The sequence below is a fragment of the Hemicordylus capensis genome, chromosome 3 (assembly GCF_027244095.1).
Source record: "Hemicordylus capensis ecotype Gifberg chromosome 3, rHemCap1.1.pri, whole genome shotgun sequence".
NCBI lineage: Eukaryota > Metazoa > Chordata > Lepidosauria > Squamata > Cordylidae > Hemicordylus > Hemicordylus capensis.
In genome coordinates this window covers 98,496,728-98,522,027 of record NC_069659.1, presented here as the reverse complement: position 1 = coordinate 98,522,027, position 25,300 = coordinate 98,496,728, and the positions used below count along the sequence as shown (strand labels likewise).

Sequence of the window (25,300 nt, the reverse complement as noted above, 5' to 3'; positions counted from 1 at the left end):
ATTTGGTTTCTTGGCTGTCTCTATGTTTTGGTGTAAAAGTACATTAAGGAGACAGGATGGAGGATGTACAAAATCCACCCCTGTATTCTATAGTGGATGGGATTTCTTTCTAGTGCTTGTGGCATTCTTCTTGGTGTTTTGTTTCTAATTACTTTGTAGGAAACTTTGAGGAATATACATTCTTCCATTGGAATTGTGGAAAATACTTGAAGACCATCCCACCCATTATCTTAAAAGAGACACCGAGGTCTTTCACACGACCTCAGCTGGCAGGGCAGGCAGACTTGGGAAGAAGGCAGGATCTTGCTGCCTTTCCCTGCAGGCAAGTGGCGTCCATCTGTGCCTTTGCCACGCCACACACTCACACAAGCGGCGGCACAGCTAAGGCTGTAGCCAGGAGTGGGAGGACTTTCCCCCCTCCTGCATCCCAGGGCATGAGTGTGGCAGCTGCCTTTTTGCCTGGCTCACTGCCAGAAATGGCGGCAGGACAGGAGGAAGCTGGTGACGATCGCCCAGATGATTGCCGGCTGAGGTTAAGCGAACCATAGGTTAAACACCAGATTAAAAACTTGGGCTTGGCACAGGCTTGATCAGGCTTGATCCTGGCACTTCACACATGCAGCCTATCTCAGGCTGGGCTGCCCTAGCCTGGGCGTGTGAACAGCCTCACCAAATCTCCCACAGAAGCTTTAGCAAATGGCTATTACTGCAACTCTGGCTTGCAAGCAAACCACATCAGCCGACTTCTAAGCATTCTACCCTAATCCTATAGGTGTGGAATATTTGCTAAAGCTAAAAATGTTTCTGTACCTTTAAGAGTTTCACCAGACACATCTTTTTCACTTCATGTTATGCTGCAAGAGACAATCCCAGGTCAAATTTACCCTTTTATGCATTTCTTTAAGGACTAGGAGCTGTCTCAGGGTTGGGGCCTAGCAATGCCACTAGCAACAAGCAACTGACAGGAAACAATAGCATAGTCCACACAATATACCTTTTATGGATTAATGCTGTGACTTCCTTTTTCTGGAGAATTACTGTACATTACTATTAAAAATAAATAAAAGAATCACAGTTATAGATTTTTGGGGAGAATGTTAGTCCCACCCGCCCCCCACTGCCCAACTTTAGTGTAGAAATACAATTCATATACCTCTGTAACTCTTTCAAGCGCCAATAGACTATATGCAATATCACAACTAAAAAGTCATTTACATATACCTTTATTTTCAATTACTGTATGTGGAATGGACACTGGTTAACTCAGGAGTTCCCCATCTATTGTAGTCAAGAACTCCCTTTGTCCCCTTCCCCTGCGATAGTTGGAATTTCACGGAGCCTTGCAACCATGACAGGCTTTGCTACTGTTCGATGCCAAAGGCGTCCTCTATTAGTGGTAAATATTTGATATTTTTCACTGGGAGAGTTGGTGGCTGCCCACTCCATTCATCATCATGCTGGGGGGGGAAAGAAAAAATGAAGAGAACAAAACAAGCTTAGAGCTGGGTGCTGAAATGAGAAACAAGGTTAGACTACATAACATACTTATTTGGAAAGCACCCAGAAATGGCATCAAATACTGTTAAGAGGTTCTGTCTTTGTATCTTTCAGCAATCACCTGTAAATGGAACAGTGACTTTACAGAACATTATAACAATAATATATTTTGTTTTAAAATGTATGTAATTTTCAAGGACTTCTGAGACCATTTGATCACCTTTTGCAGGTTTCATGGCTATTCATTTTTATTTGAATATTTATACATGTAAGGTTTTTTCCTATATTTGCTGTAATTAAATTGTGTAATTTTAAGATTTGGATAATAATTTAAAAATGATAGAAGTTTCTGTTGAATGACAAATTGCTTCTGTTGCAAGCAAGATCAAACCTCAGTAGGCTTAAAACTCACTGGGGAATTTAAAAGAATCACTTACAATTAGTTTGAATTTGATGCCTCACGGAGTAGTCTATTAATCTCCTATTACTCCCTCACAACCCTTTTCTCTAAGGCAGGAGTTTCCAACCTTGGACTCCCAGATGTTACTGAACTACAAGGTATGGGGAAAGTGGGTGGGCTTCTGTTCCATCCAGACTGGAAGACTAGAGTGTTGTCCAGACTAGAGTGTTTTATCACAGTGTAGAACAAATTGTGAGCTAAGGGGAGCTCACCTTATAATTAGCATGCGATTTCCATTTAAAAATATATATGTATATCTATGTAAACCGCTTTGGGAACTTTTGTTGAAAAGCACACAAATACAAATATTTGTCGTATTTGTATTTCCAAACTTTCCCAGAAAAAGCTCAGAGTTCCTAAAGTTTTCCAAGAAATTTTGTGAAAAACCAAACTCAGGGAAACATGCCTCCAGTTCTCCCCACTGCCCCACTTTCCAAAACCTTATCCTGGGAGAACGGAGGGATCCTACTAGGAATCCTGGGAAATTATGTTATCAATGCCTTGCTGGAAATTCAGTTTCTTAGGCAACAATGGACACTCCACAGAGCCTCACTTAAACATGAGGTCTCTGCCGCTGCCAAAGCCTTTTAAAACAGGCCTCCCTACTGCTACCCCCCTTCTTCACAAGAGTAATTTTTGAGAAAGGTATGTGGACTGACAGCAGATAATGGTTCAGACTATGAACCATTACCAGCTAGGTTCCATCTTTAGGAAGATTTGGGCTCAGCTCATAATGGATTGCTGCTTTCCATAGTAACCAGTATGATTCAAATTTAAGTACCATCACACATTCCCATTGAACTTAAAAAACCCCACCAAACTCTTTGTGAATCAAGTGCTTCACTATCACTAGTGCCTTCTGTTGGCAGCTTCAAGATACAACCACAGGGTTTCTGTGATCCCATAGGTGGGTTCTAAACCACCATTTTGGAATCTAATTCAGTTCCATAAAGCCAGAAAAATGTCTTCGTGTACTCCATTGATAATATTCTACTAGCTGGGGAAAAGTGAGTTTGGGTACAGTATTCTTGAAAGAGATATCAGAGTAGTACGGCATATAAAGGAAAGATAGTGCCGTTGAGTCAATGTTGACTCCTTATGACCACATAACCATGTGATTTTCATGGTAGAATACAGGAGTGGTTTGCCATTGCCTCCTCCCACGCAATCCAGTGATGAGAAGATTTATTTTCTGGGGCCTGTTAGTTTAGAAACTAGTAGATGGATTAAATAAACATTAATACTTTTGTAGATTCAGCCACTGAATAAGAATGCAGACTGAATTTTCTGTGTGTCAAGCGTAATCATCAAACATTCTATAAATAGTTCATTTTAAATCACTACTGGGAAGAAAATATAATTGATATTGTTTAAAAATTCCATTCTCTCCTTGGTATCATTATTTATTTTATTTTCCTTCAGTATCCTTTTCATTAAAAAGTATTCAGCAAGATTATCTTCGGCAGTCAAAATAATTCAAATTCCCAAATCACAATAAAATATTTTCAGGTAAACTGAATACCTATATGCATTCAGATGTAATGCAACAGAAAGTATGTTGGAAATTTACTTCTCAGCCACTTCTCACTTGATATTTTGTACTTGCATATCTGACTACTAATATATGCAACTTATATCAGTTATAAATGGATTGTGTGTATTTATATAGTCTCTTTCTCAACAAACAGATGGAAATGAAAGTTTGATCCTCTCCCAGTTCTCACTAGTATAAACTGTGAAGTAAGAACCAAACTTCAGTATATTACAGTTTTAAAATTAATGGAAAGTGAACTTCTATCCACATAGAAGTACAAATTTATGTTTTGATTACAGCAAATGTTTTTACTGCCTTCAAGAGCTCCAAAAGGAAGTACTTCTTAAACTACAAAGTTAGGCTATGGAATTTATTCAATTAAATGCCATGATGTCCACCACCTAAATTTAAAAGCTAAATAGCTTTTACAAGGGTTAGATAAAATTAATAGGAAAATGTGCCTAACCAAAAGCATTCTTAGGGCCAAGTCATGTGTTATATTCTCCCGCCACCTGTGGATTTAACAGCTCATAGAAAGATCAACTTCTGTAAGCAGTGTGTGCTCTGAAACCTAGAATCTCTCCTCAAGGAAACTGATCTGTGGGACTGCACAAGTTCCCTTCTCATATAACATGAATTTTAAAATGCAGAGATAAGTGATAGCTATAATGTACAAATGGGCCCTTAGATACATAGCCTTACAACCCTTGGTGCATGGGGTTTGATGACATCTAGTCCTGTTGTCCTGCACAAGATCATGGGATAACCTAAATCTCAAGAGGGATTACAAATAAATGTTCTGAAAAATCCTAAACAATATCTTGAAAAACAAGAAGTCCAACTCTCTGGTCATGGAATTTGGAAAGGAAGCTTATGAAGCTCTTGAAACATTTCACAATTTTTCATGCATGCATACAAGAAAAACAAATCCCTCCCAATTTAAAACATTAAGGGAAATGACAACAAGAAATACAGATTGCCTTTACCTTTAGGGGGAAACTGTTTTGCACCAAAGGTCAAAACTCACAATAAAGCAATTGCACTTCATTAACAGATATGCATAGCTGCTAGTCTAAAATGCTGCCAAACTACCCTTAAAAAGGCAGTTGATACTGAAGCTGGAATGGCAATGCTGAGATTTATTTGCTAAGTCATGTTCCAAAAATCAATTCAGCTGAATTCCATTTTTAAAACTTCCACCATGATACCAGTGGAACAGGACAAGGGCATGCTTGCATTGCATGCTTGCATTTGTGGCTTGCTAACAAAACTATTTTGTAAGGCAGGTTTCTTGATTATTTCATTCCAGTAAATCGAAACTATAGGAGGACAGCTATCAGGATAAGCAAAGGAACTTGCAGCACTTATACACATTCAAAGATCATCAGAGCATGCCAGGAAGGTTGTCTACTTTCAATTATGTGCTGTGTATAATATGGTTCACAGCTGAAATTTTCATCCTCAGGATCTGGGCAGCATGAAAAGCTGTTGTGTGCACCTAGTGGGCAAATGGGGTCTGAGAAAGACACACTGCCATGCCCACTGTTTAAATGATCCCTTCGAAATCTATATGAGGTTATGGACAAGCTGCCTACTTGACCTAAAAGCATTAATTTTCCATTACCCTTAGAAACTGTCAGTGAACTACCGTAAAGCACATATCTTCTGCATTCTCCTTCTTCCTAATTAATAAAAGCAGAGGCGTATCTAGGGAAAATAGTGCCTAGGGCAAGCACTGAAATTGCGCCCCCATCCAAACATCTGACACTCATCTTTCAGATGACTTTACCATAATATCAGCTCAAAAATACAAGTCAAGCTTGTTAATCTTTTAATCTTTCACAAAATATTTAGCAGTGGACGTAGCCAGACCAAAAAATGCTGGAAAACTACAAATTTCAGTATGCTGGAGCTCATGAAATACCCAAATACTATGTGGAGGTGTACTTGGAAAACTAAACAGAAGTGCCTGTCTAATTCTCTACTATGCATTGTAGCATCACTATTACATAAGTTTTAAAAATATATGGAGAATTTGACTTTTCCCAGATACTCTGTAAATAATTAAAGGATATGCAGAGTAAACTGTGTCACTGCTTGGAATATATTCTAGTCTTTCAGAAAGACAGTTAAAATGAGAGAAAGAGAACAAGAAACTCCCAGTGGCCTTAATAATAAGGATTTCACACTTATTCAAAGACAAACTCACCATTAATAGCCATATTATTAAGACTCACTTAACTCACTTATCACAAGAAGCAAAGTAACAGCAAATAAATACAATCCTAGCTCATAAGCTTCAGCTCAGTATTCACAAGCCCTGATTCTCTGTATATAGTGCCAAACTAAATATGTGTACAGTGACTTATATATATTAATTTAAAAAAAAATACCTGTAGCCCCTTCAGGGGGCTTCCTAAAGGCTGTGGCGGGGATCTGCAAAACTTCCCCCTCCCCCTGCTGGCCTCTAGAGGGCAGGGACCATTTGAGCATGTGCAGTGGCCATTTTTAAAAATATTTTTTTAATGGCCGCTGAAAACAAAATGGCCACCGTGCATACTCAAATGGCCTCTGTGAGGCCTGACATAGCCTAGGGCCTCACAGAGGCCATTTGAGCATGTGTGGTGGCCATTTTGTTTTCAGTGGCCATTTATTATTATTTTTTTAATTTTTTAAAATGGCGCCCCCTTCAAGTGGTGCCCGGGGCACGTGCCCTGCCTGCCCTACCCTAGATACGCCCCTGAATAAAAGCAGAAATTCCTAATACCTCCCCATGGAACTACACATTTACCTTGGCAAAAGAGGTTTCTCATGTGCATGTTTGCTGAGGTAACATGAATGGAGGGACAAAAGAGGCATTTATAGAAGATAATCTGCAGATGAAAGGTAGGGGAGCTGTACCTCTCCTGTCCAACTTTCTCTGAAAAGGTTCCCCCAGAAAATGTCCCTTGCCCCAGCTGTTTTCCCCACAACTCAGTTTATTTCCAGTTTTGAAGCCAGTTAGCTGGACAAAAATGGCTTGGGGTATTCCTGCAGAGGAGACTTGGTGGGTAGAAAAAGACTTAAGTAACCTCTCCTGCCTCTCCTCTCCTGCAAGCGGTCTCTCCTTTCAAGCAAAACATGAGGTTGGGAGTCATATGTGTTGGTCATAATATTCACATATTCAGTGTTCAGGTATAAAGCCGGAAGCTTGTGATGCTCTTCACACTAGCAGTGTGAAGAGCCTACAGAGGGTTTGCGGGGAGAGTGGGTTTGACCCATTCTCCCCACGCAAGTGCGCATTTTGGGGAGCCTCCCGATGCGGGGAGACTTTTTGTAGCCTCCCCATGAGGGGGCTCCTCATGAGTTCCTGTGGTGCGGCAACACACAATCCCTTGAAACCTGGATTAAGTGGTGGGCCACTTAAGAGGGCTCACTGCTGTGCCACGGCCAGGAGCTGCACAGCTCCCGGCAGGTCTCACAACCAGCCAGAAACGGGCTGGGCTCCCTTAGCCCAGTTTCGGCTGGTCATGTGAATCGCCTGTGTGTGTACAATTGTATGTCTTACTAACTGTGTCTTATGGTCCTTCCTGTTTGCCTTTCAGAGCAAATTATTTGGGAACCACTGTAGCAAATACAGAGAAGATTTCAAGTGGAAACTGTATGGCTTCTTAATTGCTGAATTTGCAAAAGTAAAATGGTTACTCTTTTTGTGAATTGCAGCTGTCCTCTAATAAACATTTCTATACCCTTGCTTGTTATGATGATACTTTAAAGTTCTTGAAAGTTTTGTATAGCTATTTTGGCCAAAAATATTTTTAGTTTACCTGTAGAGGCTTCAAGATAGTTTCGAAAGATGGAATTGGATGTTCTCTCCAGTTCAGCCCATCAACCAACTTTTTATAATTCACCTGTTCCTTGCAATCTTCACACCTAAAAGTAGATTACATATGTATCTTCAGGAAATTGTTAATTATTTTACTCAACAGTACAATGGCTACATTGAATATATAACTATTTTTAAACTACAAGACTAAAGCGGACATGAATCCATGAAGAAAGAAAGAAACCATTTGCATTATATAGTATTATCATGCACAAAGCTTAACTTTATGATGATTAATTATACATATAGTTAATTAGACACCTGCTTTTTATACCTGCAGTACTGTGCATTCACCTTTTCTACATGATGAAGATCATATTGGGAGTATCATGAAAATCTTTATGAGAAGCTCGTTCAAGCATATCTCCATTAGAAGAATTAGGAAATTGTATGGGATAAAATAAAGCTGATCTAATGTAGTTCACAGTTTAGTTTCACACTAAATAACAAGAAAAAATGCTTGAAATATGCATTGAATTGTATCTACAACTCAAGTGTAGCTAGTGTCAGGCGATCTGGAAATCAAGTCTTATTTTTGTAAATTATATTATTTTGTTAACTTAAATGGTTACTTGAACATCACACACACACTCACTCACTCCCCCCCTGCCCACCAGAACATAAAAGTTGTCAACACTGTCCACTTGCTTGAGGCAAGGAGAAACAGCTGGAGTGAGCCTGTGTTCATTTCCCTATCTCCTTGTCCAAACAAGGGATAAGCCTCATCAACTTTCTGGGATTATGCATCCATCCACTGCAAGAGCATGTTATTTGCACCTCCAAATAGTGGATGTTATGTTCCTCATCCCCTACTCCAACTCCCCCTTGCAAAAAAACCCCCAACACATTTGTTTCTTGAATTAGAGACATCTCCTAGAAGGCAGGTACTTCAGAAAAAATATATGTAAAACTGTAAGTCTATGCAATACAGTGGCTGGCATCCAGAGCAGCAGAGTAGCCTACAAGGAAGACATGCTCGTGTGATGAAGAGTTTCCTTGCTACCACTGTGGCTGTGAGGGAACAAATTTTGATGATCTGTTCTGGCTCTGGAAGTACCCTATGTCACCCAGAAATATGTCCCTGAGGGTGCATGACCCTCAGGGACACATTTTGGATGACATAGGGTACTTCTAGAACCAGAGCAGATCACCAAAATTTGCTCTGCCCAGTGCACATGGGGTCCTAGTGCAGCTAGGAAAGTTATCTGCATGTGCAATCTTCCTGGTGCACTACCAGTAGAACCATGGTTTCTTGAATCACCTGAACTGGATCTCTGCTTGCCTTTACACTACCGGCTGAACTGCTAACACAATATGGTCCCTCTGGTTTAATTGCCAAAATGGAGGACTGGCCTGCTGGTTCAGGCAGCTGATTCTTTAGAGCAGGCCTACACAACATAAGGGCCGGATCTGGCCTGTGAAGGTTTTTTTTGCTGGCCCAAGGGTAGGAATATCCAACAGTGGGAGCCATTAAGAGCTCATGGCTTGCCCTGCTGATGAGCAGCTGCAGCCCAATGCAGACGGCTGCTTGAGATCAGATACCCCTGCCCTCTGGGCCAGGACACACTGACACCATTCCTCATCCCTCCTTGCTTTATCCCTTGACTCCTACCTGGCAGGCACTCCAGGTGTCCTACTAACTGTACAGGGACAGGAACCATTTTATGACCACTGTTCTTGGTTAAAAAAAAAAGTGTAGGTCCATTGATGCAAAAAAGAGATCCACAAGTTAAAACAGGTTGCTTATCTGTAACAGGTGATCTGGTAATGATCCAGTAACATTCACAAAAAGTGGGGGGTTCTGCGCCAGTGTGGAACACTTTGGGCAAAATTCGTTAGCTCCTCACGGCACTGACCAACCACCACTGCACGTGCCCCACGCTTACTCATATCGGTGGTTTGGCACCTTATAGTTTAGTTTCTAGATGGCTGATCCAATTCAGCCTTTCCTTTTAAGTGTGTGGACTTGGAACATATTGCTTGCAGTTTCTGTTGTGGGGATGGATGGGAGGGTTTTATAAATGTTACCGGGTCACTACCAGATCACCTGTTACAGGTAAGCAACCTGTTTATCTGGTTCATGATCCGATAACATCCATAAAAAGTGGGTGACTCATAAGCTACATCACTCCTAGAGGTGGGAGCATACAGCTACTGCAAAATTCGACACTCCTAGAGGTGGGAGCATACAGCTACTGCAAAAAAGTGAGTGACTCACAAGCTACATCACTCCTAGAGGTGGGAGCATACAGCTACTGCAAAATTCACTTGAGTACACCCCTCCCAAAATTAGCTGCCGCTACTGAGCAGAGATCCACAGCATTGGGCGGCGGCTCACAGCATTATAAATCGAATCAACAACAACAACAACAACAAGAATGCTTTACAAATGTTTCTTCCAATGCCCATGTAGCAGCCATGCAAATATCTTTGAACTTAATTTCAGACAAGTGTGCTGCTGAGGATGCATACGCCCTCATAAAGTGGGCTTTTACTGCTTTAGGCAGATCTACCTTCTGTATCTTGTAGGCCAGATAAATAGCCTCCACTAACCAATGAAAGATCCTTTGTCTAGAGACTGGATTTCCTCCATGTTTCAGTTTATATGTGACTAACAGTCTTTTGGTTTTTCTAATTGCAGACGTCCTCTACAAATACAACAGAAGAGCACATCATACATCTAGGCTATGCATTGCTCTTTCCAGTAGCGATTCAGGATTGTGGGGAAAGGGAGGTAGAACAATATCCTGATTCATGTGGAAGTCAGAAATGATCTTTGTCCTGAATTTCAGGTCCAATCGCATAACTACTTTGTCATCGTGAAACTTTGTGAACAGCTCATCAATACACAGAGCGATGAACTTGCTCACTCTTCTTGCCATAGTAATGGAAATCAAAAACACTGTCTTAAGCATAACCATATTAAGTTTAGCTGTCGTAATGGGTTCGAATGGCCCTTCTGTCAGAGTTGACAGGACCAGAGAAAGACTCCATCTATCTATGGGCCTCCAAATCAGTGGGTACAAATTCTTAACCACCTTTAAAAACCTTTTACTATCGTGAGTGAACACAGTTGTCCCGTTACACCCTCCATTGAAGGAAGAAATGGCTGCCAAATGATGAACCCTCAGAGAGGTGTTTGCCAGGCCACTTGCCTTAAATGTCATTACCTAGGTGTGTGCAATTTGGATTTTTGGTGATTCGGTTCAGGACCCGAACCAAATCACCCCTGTTCTGTTTTGTGCCCGAATATGGGCCACCCGAATCACCCTTGATTCGGTTCGGGTTCGGATTTAATCCGAATCTGAATCGATTTGGGGGAAAAAGGGGCCCAGGGACAAAATATTGGGGTGGGGTGGTAGTGCCCAATGGGTGGAAGCTACCACCCCAATTTCAGGGGGATTGGGCAAAGGACTGGTTTTTGGGGAATTTTTGAAGTTTTAGTGACTTTGGGGAAGTTCGGGGGCATAGCATGGGATCTGGGCAAAAAGAGTAGGGTGGGGCGGTAGTGCCTAATGGGTGCAGGCTACCACCCTAATTTCAGGGGGATTGGGCAAAGGACTGATTTTTGGGGAATTTCTGAAGTTTTCAGTCTTTGGGGCAGATTGGGGCAGAAAGTGGGGCCTGGGGCAGAATAGTGGGGTGGGGTGGTAGTGCCTAATGGGTGGAGGCTACCACCCCAATTTCAGGGGGATTGGGCAGAGGGCTGATTTTTGGGGAAGTTTTGAAGTTTTGGTGTCTTTGGGGCAGATTGGAGGCAGCAAGTGGATCTGCCCCAAAAGAGTGGGGTGGGCTGGTAGATAGTGCCTAATGGGTGGAGGCTACCACCCGTCCCCAATTTCACCCGTCCCCTCAGAAGTTTTTCTGAAGGGATGTTATTCCCTTATTTTCTGAGGTGTGAATTCTCATTCTATGATAGCAAATGAGATTTTTTTCAATTAAACAACTCTCATGACCCCACTTTCACTTTTTCACACTCTCATTTACTAAGAATATGATGAATGGATCAATCTAGCACACTGCACCTTATGAAGAAAAACCTCAGAAATTCACCAAAATTCAGCCCTCTGCCCAATCACTCTGAAATTGGGGATGGGTGGTAGCCTCCACCCATTAGGCACTATCTACCAGCCCACCCCACTCTTTTGGGGCAGATCCACTTTCTGCCCCCAATCTGCCCCAAAGACACCAAAACTTCAAAAATTCCCAAAAAAGCAGCCCTCTGCCCAATCCCCCTGAAATTGGGGTGGTAGCCTCCACCCATTAGGCACTATGACCCCACCCCACTATTTTGGGGCAGATCCACTTTCTGCCCCCAAACTGCCCCAAAGTCACTAAAACTTCAGAAATTCCCCAAAAATCAGCCCTTTGCCCAATCCCCCTGAAATTGGGGTGGTAGCCTGCACCCATTAGGCACTACCACCCCACCCCACTCTTTTTGCTCAGATCCCATGCTATGCCCCCGAACTGCCCCAAAGTCACTAAAACTTCAAAATTCCCAAAAAACCGGTCATGAGCCGAATCACCCGAATATTTCGGCCCCGAAATTTGGGTGATTCGGCTCAGCCCCGAAAAGTATCGGGGGCATCGGTTCGGCCCCGAATCACCCAAAATTGCTCGTTTCGGGCACAGATCGATCTGTGCCCGAAATTTTTTGCACATCCCTATCAGGTAACATAAGATGTCCCTTATGGAGCATCCTTGGCCTTGAAGCTGTGCGTCTTAGCATACACTCTGAATCGTTTCCATTTCACACTGTAGCTTTTTCTCGTGAACACCTTTTGATCATTTAGTAAAATGTTGTCTAATGTTTATCCACCATGCCATTAGCCTTAGAACTGCAGGTTTGGATGTAGCAGACGTCCTTGCTCCTGGGTGAGCAGATCCATTGTTTGCTTTACCTTTATGTGTACCCCTGCTGATAGTCTGAGTATTTATTTATTTAAAACATTTATACCTTGCCCCTCCAGTACATTACTGCTCGGGGTGGCTCACAGCATTATAAAACAGTTACAATATAAAACCAGACTAATTAAATTAACCAAATAAGAACCTCCAAAAGGTTCTTGAGTACTCATTGAAACCAAGGTTGCCTTGGCCACCACGGGGTGATTACTAGGCAATGGGTGTTGGCTTATAGAATCTTTGCCACCACCCTGTTGAGCAGTGGATACAGAGGGAATAAATAGAATTAGCTGTGTGTCCATTAGAACTGGAATACATCAACCTTTGATCGCCGCCCTAGACCTGCTCTTGTGCAGTATTGACTGCATTTGGCATTATCCTTTGTCGCAAAAAGGTCTACCATGGGTTGTCCACAGGACTGGAACAGGCCTTTTAGGCAGCTTTTGTTTCTCTCCCACTCATGTTGTTGAAGGAGCACTTGAGAGCTGCTCAAGGCACCCACCAAGGTATTGTTTATCCCCTTTATGTGTATTGCCACCAGATGTATCTTCTGTGGTATGCACCAGTTCCATATCTGCTGGCTTAAATTGCAGAGCGAACAGGACACCGTGCCCCCTTGCTTGTTTACATATGCTATAGCAGTTGTATTGTCCATCTGTAGTTGGACTGTTTTCCCCAGCAGATGTTTTTGAGATGATTTCAGTGCTTGAAAAGCTGCCAGGAGCTCCAGAAAATTTATATGCAAATCTCTTTGAGTAGAGCTCCAGAGCCCGTGAGCCTCCAAGTCTGACATGTGAGCTCCCCATCCTGTCAGAGAGGCATCTGTCACGCAAACCTCTGGTTTTGGTATCTTGAATTGTGTTCCCTACAAAAGGTTCTTGTCCTTTACCCACCATAACAATGAACTCAGAACTGAGTCTAGAATGCATAGATGAAGGTTTTGCCTGTCCACATTTGGGCAGAACGCCGCCAAGTACCATTTACGTAGTTTCCTTGTGTGTAATTTGACATAGCAGACCATGGCTGTGCAAGAAGCCATCAGACCCATTAAGACTTGAATTGTCTGAGCCTTTTGTATTGGGCTTAACTGCACTGCTAGAACCAACTTCCATATTCTTAGAAAATAGTCTTCTGGCAGGAAAGATCTCTGCTGAACCAGAACCGCACCTATGTATGGCAGTCTTTTGACAGGTACCAAATGCGACTTCTTTCAATTGATTATCTGTAATTTTATCACATTGATATATAGATTCAGGCACCTCAGGTCCATTATTGGGCAAATGCTCCTTTCCTGCTTGGGGATTTGAAAGTACCGGGAGTAAAATCCCCCATGTCTGCTTGCCCACTCTACTGGAGAGATTGCACCTTTCTCTAGCAGTGTCTCCACTTCCTCCATCAATGCCATTGGTGGTGGTATGAACTTCATTCCTGCATAGACTGGCAATGTCTTGAACTTGATGGCATAACTGGTTTAGACTATATGAAGCACCCACTGCTCTAATGTTATATGGTGCCATCATTGAGCATGACTTGCCAGTCTGATGTTGTGACCGACATTGATGTTTGATGTTATTGATGGAAATATCACTGGTGTTATTGACATCACTGCTGATAGAGAAGAGGGTGTTGTCTCTCCCACTGGTTGTTGTACACGTGGGCTCACTATGCAATCAAAGATGTTATTTAGACTGCTGGGGAGCCTTACCACGAGCTCCTTGGTTGCTCTTATTCTTTTGAAAATATGGCTTCTTCTTATACTTTTGGAAAGGTTTCCGGAATTCTCTCTTGTCATATTGGCTGTGGCCACCTTGTCTGCATTTATGGTTGACAGCTGGATGACATAAAGGATGACATCATGGATCTAAAGGTCTTTGCTGTATAGTTAGATTTTTTCCATTTCTCCATAGACATATCATCGCAGAACAGACCCTTGCCATTAAAAGTCAGAGCCTCTAACTTGTCCTTCATGTCTTCTTGCAAGACTGTAGAGCGTAACCAGGCATGTCTCATTAGTAGGACTGCTGTTGCCAAAGAGTAAGACTCAGTTTCCGCTAAGTGCTTTGCATTACTTAACTGCTGTGTAATCACCCAAGTTGTCTTAGCAAATATTTCACCAAACCTTTTTTGGAATATCTCTGGTGACATATCATATCATCCTTTTCCTGAAGAAGAGAGTCCCATAAAGAATGTGTATATTTGGATAGGCACACCATATAGTTGGCAATTTTAATGCCTAGACATGCATTCGCATATGCCTTATGGCTCAACACATCCAGTTTTCTCCCCTCTTTATCTGCTGGAGTGGTATGATGTCATGACCCTTTAGCGGTAGATGCGCAGTCAATAACTAAAGAGTTTGGATTTGGATGTCTGAGTAAGTAATCATTCTCCTCTTCCTGTATTCTGTACAGTTTCCAATCTTTTCAAAGTTGGTGTCGACGTGTGCAGCACTTGCCCAACCGACTGAGCAGCCTTTGTTATCACCAGAAGCACAGGTAAGTATACCGGTTGAGCCACATTTGACGTTTTCATAAAATTATATAGAGTGTCATCCAGATCACTAACTTTCCATTTCTAATCCAAAGGAAGCACCTCCGCCATCTCCACAATTTGGAAATGATAGGACATTTCTTCTGTTGCAGAAATTGATGGTTCCATTGGGACATCATCCTTTGGGTCCGAATTGTGACCTGTCAATACTTATTCTGAAGAGTCAAAATCATAGTCATCCCCTGAGGAAACTGGCTCTGAAGGATGAGCCGCAGACTTACTAGTGGAAGATGAATGGGAGCCGGAACCCATACACTTATCAGTTCCTGAGCCGACAATGACTTGTATCAATGTTTTAACAGGCACTTGGGTTCTTCCAGTGCACACTTTCTTTCCTGTTCAGGTTCCAAACACATCTATGTAAATATAGATGTTTGTTTCACTGGTCTGGGTACCAACGATGGCAAGGATGCTTGCACACCGTCATCCTTATCCACATAGATTGGTTTCACATCTTATTTAGTGACAGGTATAGTAACCTGAACAGCAGCATCTTGAATCAATACTCTCGGAGTAATTTGAGTAGCAATTTGTCTTGTAGGAGGCTCCACAACTCGGGGAAGTCATCTGCATTGCTGTCTGGACCAGTTCCATAAGCCTTTTAGCTGCCTTCCACTTCCTAAATTCCGCATAGTCAGCTGGGTGCATAGGGGTAAGATTTGTAGATGCATCACCCTATCTATCAACGGGCAATAAGCCTGTTACAGAAACCCCAGATCGCAAAGGGTAAATGAAGGTGTTTTGTGCACTTCCATTGACTCTTCCTCCTCCATATCTAGGCCATGGCTTAAGAAGCCCTGAAAAGTCAATACCGAGGGAGTATTATCATTCAACTTCAGCATGGTGAGGATGTTCTGCACTGCCTTGGGGTCAAAGAGAGTTTCAGTGTCGTCAGCAGCATTGAGATCAAACAGCACTGGTGAGTGGTCCATTTATTTATTTATTTATCTATTTATTTATCTATTTATTTATCTATTTATTTATCTATTTATTTATTTGAAACATTTGAAATACTGCCCACTCCGAAGACGCTGGGCAGTGTACAAAAACAATGCAACACAAGACAGCATAAAAATTACATTCTAAATAAAGCTAAAGCAACTAACAGAGGGGGGGAAATAGATAAACTACAGGGTGAAAGCCTGGCGAAAAAGAAGTCTCCAATAAAGATTTAAAAATTGACAATGAAGGAGCTAAATGAATCTGCAAGGGAAGGGAATTCCAGAGAAGTGGGGCGGCAACCAAGAAGGCCCTTTCACGGGTCCTAGCACCCCAAACCTCTCGGAAATCGGGGACCGACAAAAGGGCCATCTGAGCAGATCTGACTGGACGGGATGTAGCTGGATGGGAGAGGTGGGTCTGTAGGTAAACAGGTGCCAAACCCCGCAAGGTTTGAAGGTCAAAAACCAGGACCTTAAATTGAACTTGGTAGCGAATAGGCAATCAATGCAATGACTGCAGGAGAGGTGTTACCCTGTCATATTTTCTGGCACCCTTTACTCCAACACTGAAGTCAACACCGGGGTCCTTGGCTAGCGGTCCCTCAGCTCCGACAGCGACGTCGACATCAGGGTTCTCAGCATTGATGGGGATTGACGTGGGGTAGGTACAGGCAACAGAGAAGCCACTTGATGCTGAGGCGCCGATGTTGACATCGTAGCTTCCATTCCCCTTTCCCGCATCAATTTTCATGGCAATGGACATGATCAGTGTTCTCTCTAATTTTTTTTCATCTGTGTTCAGAATGAGTTTTGTTCTGGGAGGCAGTATAAAGGCAGTGTGTGTGCACATGCACTCAGAGTGGGGCCTTCCTGATTCAACCTGAGCGAGATCTAAAATTAACTGAGCAGACATCAAAAAACCTGTGAGCGCGCACACACATGAACACTTTAGAGGGAACAGTGGACATGATAGGCACTGTAAACCAGACGGAGAGGGAGTCATAGTGCTTGGCACTGACTTACGCATTCCCCTCTGTTCATTCTTCTCCCTGTGCTTTTTAGGGAAGGAGAGTCCGAGTCATCCTCTCGCCTGAGCTTCCTATCTGTCACAATGGTGAGAAGTGCACCCCTCAGGAACTCTCGGCTCTTTTAAGGGAGAGTCCTTCCCAATGCTGACTTCAAAGCTGCAATCATCTCCTCTGATGTGGAAGCACCGTTTGGAGTTAGGGCTTCCTCCGATAACACTACCCTTAAGCGCACAGCTCTGTTTTTTAAAGTTCATTTTGAGAATGACCTGCAGACAGAGCATGTGGCTCCTTCCCCCATACATAGGAGACAGCAGTCATGACCATCTGTAGATGGGATCTCCCCCCTATTCCGGGTACACGTCTTGAAGGTGGTCTTTTCCCTAGGTGTAGGGCTTGAAAACAACATTCCAAAATAGAGAACTTTACCAGTCCGTAGTCATACACTTTAAATCGCTTTGCTGAGGTACTGACATCTATTACACAAGGAATAACCTTTTTCCAGTCCGAGTCATACACAAGAAGTTACAATTCATTTCCAAAGGATAGTCTGATAACAAGCCCAGTCACAGTTCAAGTCAAAACCATTGAATTTAGCCACTAAAATATTTTTGAGGAGCCAAAAACTAATGAAGAACTGAAAGCATTGGCGGTCAGAAAGAAACTGAACTATAAGACGCCAAACTGCCTATATGAGCAAGCGCGGGGTACGCGCAGTGGCAGTTGGTCGGCACCATGAGGAGCTAATGAATTTTGCCTGAAATGCAGAACCCCCCCCCCCTTTTATGGATGTTACGGGATCACGAACCAGATCTAATAGTTGCTCTGTGCTGGTCTGTGATCGTAATAAAGGAATTAATTAATAATTGCTGTCATTCATATTTGTAATTCATTTTAATGTAAATTAATGGACTGAAGATTGACCTTGGCCCCCACACATCAAGTCACAAGTGGTTCTGGTCCACAAGGGCATTTGAGTTGTGCATCCCTGCCTTAGAGGTTCATTTTAGACCTGAGAATTTGAGTGCCAAGATGCATAGTATTCATCTATGTGAAAATTAAACCACCTTCACCTATGTAAAGTATGCTGCTGGCTTTTGAAGATACCTTAAACATGCAGATATTAGTGGAGTAGCTTTTGACTGTTTGCCAGAAAGGAATAGGAAGAAATTGTTGCTGATAAGGCAAGCTTTTCCGTTACTAAAAGTATAGATAATTATCATACTTGTAATATTAAAAAGCTAACTAAATAAAGGAGAAGCAGATTATGCTGGTGGCCGCTGAGCCAAATCAAAACACTAGTTGTGTTCCTGTTTTTGCTTGCTGATGGGGAATCTGGACAATTGCCACAACTATGTTTTGCATTGTTAAATTTATTATTCAGATTTGGGACAAGCACTTATCACATGAAAATACTGCACCAATAAATACCCACATTTGTAGAGACTATATCCTAAATCCTGGATAATAATTATTTCCAATCTTTTATATTTAAAGAGCAAACACACCCAATAAATGTCAACAGACAAGAAATTTGATTTGCACATAGGTTTTAGGATAAAGTATATTCTCTCTCTATACTCGATGTACTATGACAAGCTTTCATCACATCAGAATCCTTTGGAGAAACAATGGTTTGTTAAATTCTGTTAAAAAAAACACCCTATTAATAAAATTACAGTATTCTACCATTCTGTGCTCATAATGGCTGGCATCCAGCACAGCATTAAGAGGGCAGAGCAGCAGCTGCACCTTCGCAGTGAGGGCTGCTCCAGGCTCAGCCCTTCCAGGGACATATTCCTGGAAGCCAAAGAGAACTTTTGGAGGGAGGGGAGAACAGTGAAAACTGCACCATCTGCACACATGCTCCGCTGCTTGACAAGCCTTTGGCTGAGCTTGGAGCAGCCCTCACTGCGAAGGCGCAGCTCCTACTCCACCCTCCCTAATGCTGCCCTGGATGTTTGGCTGTGTTCTTATTTGTCTGGTTAAGAAAAAGCCAAAGAAAAAGATAAAAGTATCAAGATTCTTATCCTCATGGATAGGGAAGCTTGCAAATGTGTGTGTACTGTCTAATGGAAATTTTCCAAACTCAGAGATGGATTTCCACTGATCAAGAAGAGGTGGTGGCCCAGTACCTTGCATAATTCCTTGTCCATCTCCATTTGGTTCTTTCTCCCTCTGAGTTCCACTGTCTATCTCTATCCAGTTTCCAGACCTTCCCTACCTTCCATTTCCCAAACACTGCCCGCAAATACCTTAACCAAATCATTTGAATTGATTGTCTGAATTTTAGAAGCAAAATCCATTCTGCAAAACAGCAGCTTTATGCAGATTTACTTAATCTGAGCTATATGTTTTGTATCTGATGTAATGTCAGGGTGAATAGTATATAAGACCTTAACTGTTTCTCATTTCTTCTGATGTTGCATACATATTTTTAAAAGAGAAAACAATATGTTTATGTTTGTCTTCATTACATGGGTCTATCTATGGAATTTTCCCCCTCATAGATGCCTTTCCCAACAAATCCTCTTCCTGTTATTTGGAATGTGGGTGGGAATGAAACAAACTTCAGATGCATCAAGATGCCTTGGTTTGGAGAAGAATGGAACAGATTTCTCTTTCTCACAATCTTCCCCCACTACCAACTTATTTCCTGGCAATTGATTTGTGGAATGAATAGTAGGGGAAGTATGTTAGACTGCAAATCATCTATCCACAAACTGCTCATAGACTTCAGGAAGATGGAAAGGGGTGGGCTATGTTAAATGTAGACTATCATTACTGGTCAAGCACATTTTGTGGGTTAACAAGACAAAAGGCTTACACAACATGATGCCACTATAATACCACTTTATTTTTTAAAAGAACTATTGTTTGTGTCACCATTATCTATCTAGCCTCTTTTTAATCATTTCTATAAAGGTTCAAGTTGCATATTAATGTGTTGAAAAAATGGCACATTCCACCCTTGTAAAACTAGTACTCAATCTCAGGAAATAAACCAGGAACATACTTTGGTTTTCAGTTGTTCTGGATCAAGTTTTTAAAGGATATGTAGGAGTGGCATATCTATATTTTAGATAATTAATGCATTCCTTCAGTCCATTTAATATTTCATAAAATAAAGTTCCATCATTTGTTTTAGATGATCTACCACTAGTCTATTGAAACATACTGAACTGAACGAAAATTCAGGTTCAGGCTGCCATCCTATAACTATAACTATCCTATAACTGGAACAATTCAGAGAGAACAGACCTCTTACTTTATGAAATACATTTGGAATCAAGAAATATATCCAATATAGCTTCATATTGCTCCTTCATGATTTATAGTTGTTCCAAAAAACTTCATTTTAAATACTTAGTACATTTTCCACAAGAGATAAGAAATAGCTCTCTTCTTTGGTTGCATCTGTTTAATTACTATTTTACCAAAGTGGGGAGAGAATTCTTCATTTCACACCTGGGTTCTGGTGTTCCCAAAATACCTTTTGGCAGTTCAGGTTAGTGGGAGTTCCAAAAATGAATTATTTTACTGCCTTTGGCTAATGTTCATGACCAGTTGTCAGAAATGATGAATGTGCAGCAAATTGCAAACGCCATCCATCTGCCTACCACAGGGAACTCCCTGAAATGTTTTTGTTTTATGAAGGAACCAGATTTCTGAATACCAGTGCCTTATGTCCATTAGGCATTTCAGATTAAGAAACAACTAAGATTATCTGTTAGTGTCCTTTGACTGTGAGGAGGCAGAAGGAACTAAAAGGTGTCCTTCCACTTTCTGTTCAAAGAGTATTCACTTTTTACCATGCAAACCCTGCATTGTGTTGTTAAATACAATCTAGAGTCATGCTGTCATGAAGTCTTTAGTCCTCTTCAAAACAGGGGATGAGAGGGTGAGGGGGCTATTCTGGCAGGAGGAAGAAAAGTGAGCTAAGATACAGAAAGCACCCCAAGGTTCCTGGGAATCTTTATGAGCTGTTGAGTCAGAAGAGGGTGTCAGCTTAACCTCTCTAAGGCTCGAGGGGCACCAACTTGGGTGATATTGGGCCAAGAAAGTGGACACATACCTCTCTCCTATTGCTTTCACCTTCCACTGGGCCCCCTACCCAGAGGATTCACTCACAAGATCCACCACCACTTCAGAAGCCAATTGTCAGGTGCAATAAGTTGCAGATTAAGTTTTTTCACACCATCAACCTAAATTTTCTTTATGCAAATACAGGAGCTATAATTTTGTATACTCCAAGAGTTGTACAGGTTTTCAAAAAAACCATACATGTAGTTTTGCGAGTACGTTGTTCAATATAATATGCAATAATGGATTCACAGCAGAGTTTTGACATCTGCACCATCACATGACAATCAAAGCAGCCCACACATCAGCAACGTTGCCTTATTTTCTCTGAACATTTTCAGACTCTGTTTTTGCAATATGTATATTCTGCATATATATATTTAAAGGCAGTATTGAAACAGCAGTCTGAATTTTTTAGCACATTTTCTAAATAATCATTGAATATTTCAACATCCCTAATACATTACTTTGGAATACAGTATAGAACATTTAACCCATGCAATTCGTCTTTCCAATAGAAAATCAAGAAGAGCTACAATTAACTGTTTATAATGAAGATATAATGATATGAACATTCAAAGAAATTAATGAGAAGAGACCTTGGGATATGCCCTAATATGCACACTCCTGAATTTCTTAGAGCTAACTATTTTATGCAACTTGGGCTGAATACAGATGATATTTTTCAGAACTGAAGATGATCTGAAGATGGATTGCTGCTTGCAGGGCCAGCCTTAGGGGCAAGCGAGCCCAGGCACCTACCTGAGCCTGGTATAGTTCACTGCTGAGTGTACCATCTGCAGTGAGCTAGGGAGTTGGAAAAGAGCAGTGGCTGGTATTCTAAAATACTGGCGGCATGCATGCTGTAAAGACCTTTCTTAGTTTCTCAGCACTGAGTGTGTGTGTGTGTGTGTGTGTGTGTGTGTGTGTGTGAGAGAGAGAGAGAGAGAGAGAGAGAGAGAGAGAGAGAGAGAGAGAGAGATTATCTCTGAATCTCCTGGAAGTGCCCTGCACCACCCAAAAATATATCTTTGAGGGTTGTTCAGCTGTCAGGGACATATTTATGGGTGGTGCAGGACACTCCCAGCAGAAGCAGAGATTGGCGAAAATTGGCCCATCATGCAGTTCTGCACTGTGTACTCTGCAAGCTTTCCAGCACACTGCTGCCGTAGTCAAGATGTCATCTACTACAGTCTCTAACCTTTTATTCAAAGTTCTAACTTTGAATAAAAAATGAACTTCCATCAATTACCATGGGGGGTGTTAAAGGCACTCCTTGCTCAGGTCACTATTTATAAGAGGGCCGCCCCTGACTGCTAGTAGTGTGTACACTCATTCCACTTTCACCTCAGGTAAACAGGCTGTGCAGGTTTTTGTACTGTTTCAAAAACCTGCAAAACTTGTACAAACTGAACAACAGTTGAACAGCATAAATGTATGCATGCATCACAGGAAGTGATGCCTCTCTCAATCCACTTTCAACTCTTAAAAGCTACTGTCAGCCTCCAGTGCAACTGACTTGTTATCAGACTCAGATATGCCACTCACAACTATTTAAAAGAAGAATGTTATCTCAGAATCAGACTTACGCAGACAGTAGTGCTCGCAGAAGATCATCTGCTAATGGTAGCCGGAAGGACTTGCACACAGTCCTGCATATATTACTGGCCAGCAGTCCAGATCTGCACAAAGAGAAGTAATATTGTTAATGTTTTCTTTTGTTATTTTTACAGATTTTGAAGCAGGGAGAGATAATGCATTTGTTTTAAGAGGAGATCAGATGTGTGTTAAAAGCAGTAACTTTAAAATTAATGGAAACACTTGTGAAAAGGAAAACACCTTAAAATGTGGCCCTGTGAATGTTCCTTCCTTTCAGGTAGAAGCTCTTGAGGGGCACTTTCCTCCAACTCCTCCCTCTCTTTTAGATTGTGACTCTGCAGGCAGGACTGGTGTTCTGTTTTTGTACAGCACTGAGTGCATATGAGACACTTGTACAAATAAGAGATGATGCTGATGAAGCTTGAGTTCCAGCAAAAGTCAAAACTCATGGGCACTTATGCCCCTTTTCCTGAGCCACCAGCCAGCTTCCCCATTTCCAGACTCTCACCAGAATCCCCTTTCCCTGCTTCACGCTGAACAAAAGGAAAAGGAAACAGTCTTCCCCCTCCTTCTCTGCCTCTGATGAATAGCTTGGCAAAGGAGGAAAAAGACAAAGAAACCTCTGGGCACAAGGCTGGTCCGATGGTGGGCCTCAGAAATCCTTCCACCCCTCCTACTGGCTTAGGAACTCTGCCTCCAAGATTGCAACACATGTTCAGTGCTGGTGACAGATAAATAACAATCTATCTTCTCTTTCAAATCTACAGTTTTGAACTGACTAAATTGTTTTTGTCTACAGCTTCTCAATAGTAATCTCAAAAATGTTTTTGGTGGGAATTAGATCCAGATCACAACAGTGTCAAAGAACACTTGGCACAGTAAAAATAACAAAATCCTGGAACATGTCAGACGTCATGTCAGAAGGTAGAGGAACAACACTGTGCCCATCCCATTCCAGATGCTGAAGTGGATTTGCAGACAAAAAAACTTATCTCGCCTCTGTTCAGTGCAAGGAGAGAAGCAAAGTTCTCAACCCATATAAAGCAGGACATCATCAAAGTCTCTGAAGGAGACAGTATATAAGAGAATTTTAATTAATAAATAAATAAAATCAAAGTAACATAGGAGATGATCCAGCCAAGAACTTTAAGGCTGCAGTCCTATTAGCAAGTAAGACCTATTGAGTGGAAGACCAAGTTGGACATGAACAGAGATGTATGAATACATGAATTTTGTTTAGAAAGCTCCCTAGATCAGGACCATAGCTTGCACAAGGATTAACTCTTTTCACCATGCCATGTCTGATGAAAATTCCCCTCCCCTGCCACACCAAATATTCTGTTTGCTCTCACTATACACATATGTGAATGTTTATGTTTTTCCTACCAGGGCAAACAGCTTCAGGGAGTGATTTTCATCAGGAAAACAGTACAAAAGGGAAAGGCTTAAAACTCACCCTCTCCCACCATCCTTAATTTGCATGGTGGGGAGGGTCGCTTGCAGCTATATAGGGGGTGGGGGAAATTGCAGAAGTACACCCATTCATGCATCACAAACTACACCGTGTGTAGTTTGGCTGCGATTGAGGCTTACTATTAAATAAATGTATTTAGGATCAGGTTGCAATTTCCACTAATTCCAATGGGATATTTAGCCAAGCCTATATATCTATGAATTGTTAGTGCCACAAATAAATAAGCTGAAAAGCAACAATTATTTTTATGTTCAGCAGCTTTAACCTACTTATAGTGAACACACTTTCACAAATAAATAACTTTGTTCAGTTACCCCTCACCCCCACTAATGACTTGAATAAACAATCATAGCATCTTAGGGAAATTATTTTCAGGATGACTTGAGAATAATAAGGGTGATAGCCCTCTTGAAAAATGCAACCTAAGCCAGGAGGGCAAAGTAGCTAGGGTCTGATTGATGGAGCTGATTTGCCATTGCTAGTGTGTTTAACCAAAAGTGATCCAGTTTTAAAACCAGATTCACTATTTTAAATGGAAACTACTATACTACAAAATTTAAAAAAAATGCTTTAACAGTGAACTGGTGTCCTTGTGGGGTGCTACACCCACCTGCCCCTCCCTGGCTATAGCTCTATAGGCCACAGACCTTCTTAACTCTCTCCAATAGAAATCAAAATGTTTGTTCCTTTAAGATGATCAGGCAGAAAATGCATTAGCTTTATAGATCATAGGTACTGGTTCAGCAGATCAAGCGTTCAGCATGAAGCTAGACACTTTTACTGCCATCATCCTGCAAGGTATATACAAATACTAGAGTCATTGGTGTTTCAGGAGCCACAACAGAATCAAGTCATTCAGGCTTCTGACAGAAAATGGAATCCTTACTTGTCCCGGTCATTGTACGCCAAGGTTGACAAGAGTTGACCAAAATTCTCAAAATTATGTTTCTTGAGATGTTCCTGGGACACTGCTAGAAGGAAGGCGACATCCATCTCGTTCTCATCTCTGACACCATAATATCGCCCAACAGTCATAATTTCATGTTCTGATAATTTTCCATCTGAGATACTCAGCATCAAATTTCTGTGAACAAGAAGGAATTAGAAATGAACATACATGTCCAGATGCATATCTGAACTACTTGAACATAATAATTCCACATGTACATTTAGTTTGCTACAAATCAGACTGTCAGCTCTGTGTTAATTTTGTATTCCAGTGAGTTGAGTTTTAAATATATATTTATATCTGAATAAACCAAGCAGTGTCAAGAGCAGTGTTTTAAAAAGAGGCACAGAATGTCTTTGTTATCTGCATCATGATGGACCTTAAAAGGTGACATGATACAGCTATAGTCTGGAAGTTC

At 41.6% G+C, this 25,300-nt stretch overlaps 1 protein-coding gene across 2 annotated transcripts in view; it reads right to left on the bottom strand.

Moving 5' to 3' along the window:
- Positions 1-1,207: 1,207 nt before the first annotated feature.
- Positions 1,208-25,300, bottom strand: part of EFHC2 (EF-hand domain containing 2) — an 88,892-nt gene continuing 64,799 nt past the window's right edge. For both annotated transcript variants that reach the window (XM_053313000.1, XM_053313001.1), the window contains 4 exons: positions 24,820-25,017; positions 22,450-22,542; positions 7,298-7,403; positions 1,208-1,457 (listed from right to left, as the gene is read on the bottom strand). In XM_053313000.1, the coding sequence (XP_053168975.1) occupies positions 1,362-1,457; positions 7,298-7,403; positions 22,450-22,542; positions 24,820-25,017 (493 nt within the window). In that variant the 3' untranslated portion in view covers positions 1,208-1,361. The remainder of the gene's footprint in view (positions 1,458-7,297; positions 7,404-22,449; positions 22,543-24,819; positions 25,018-25,300) is intronic.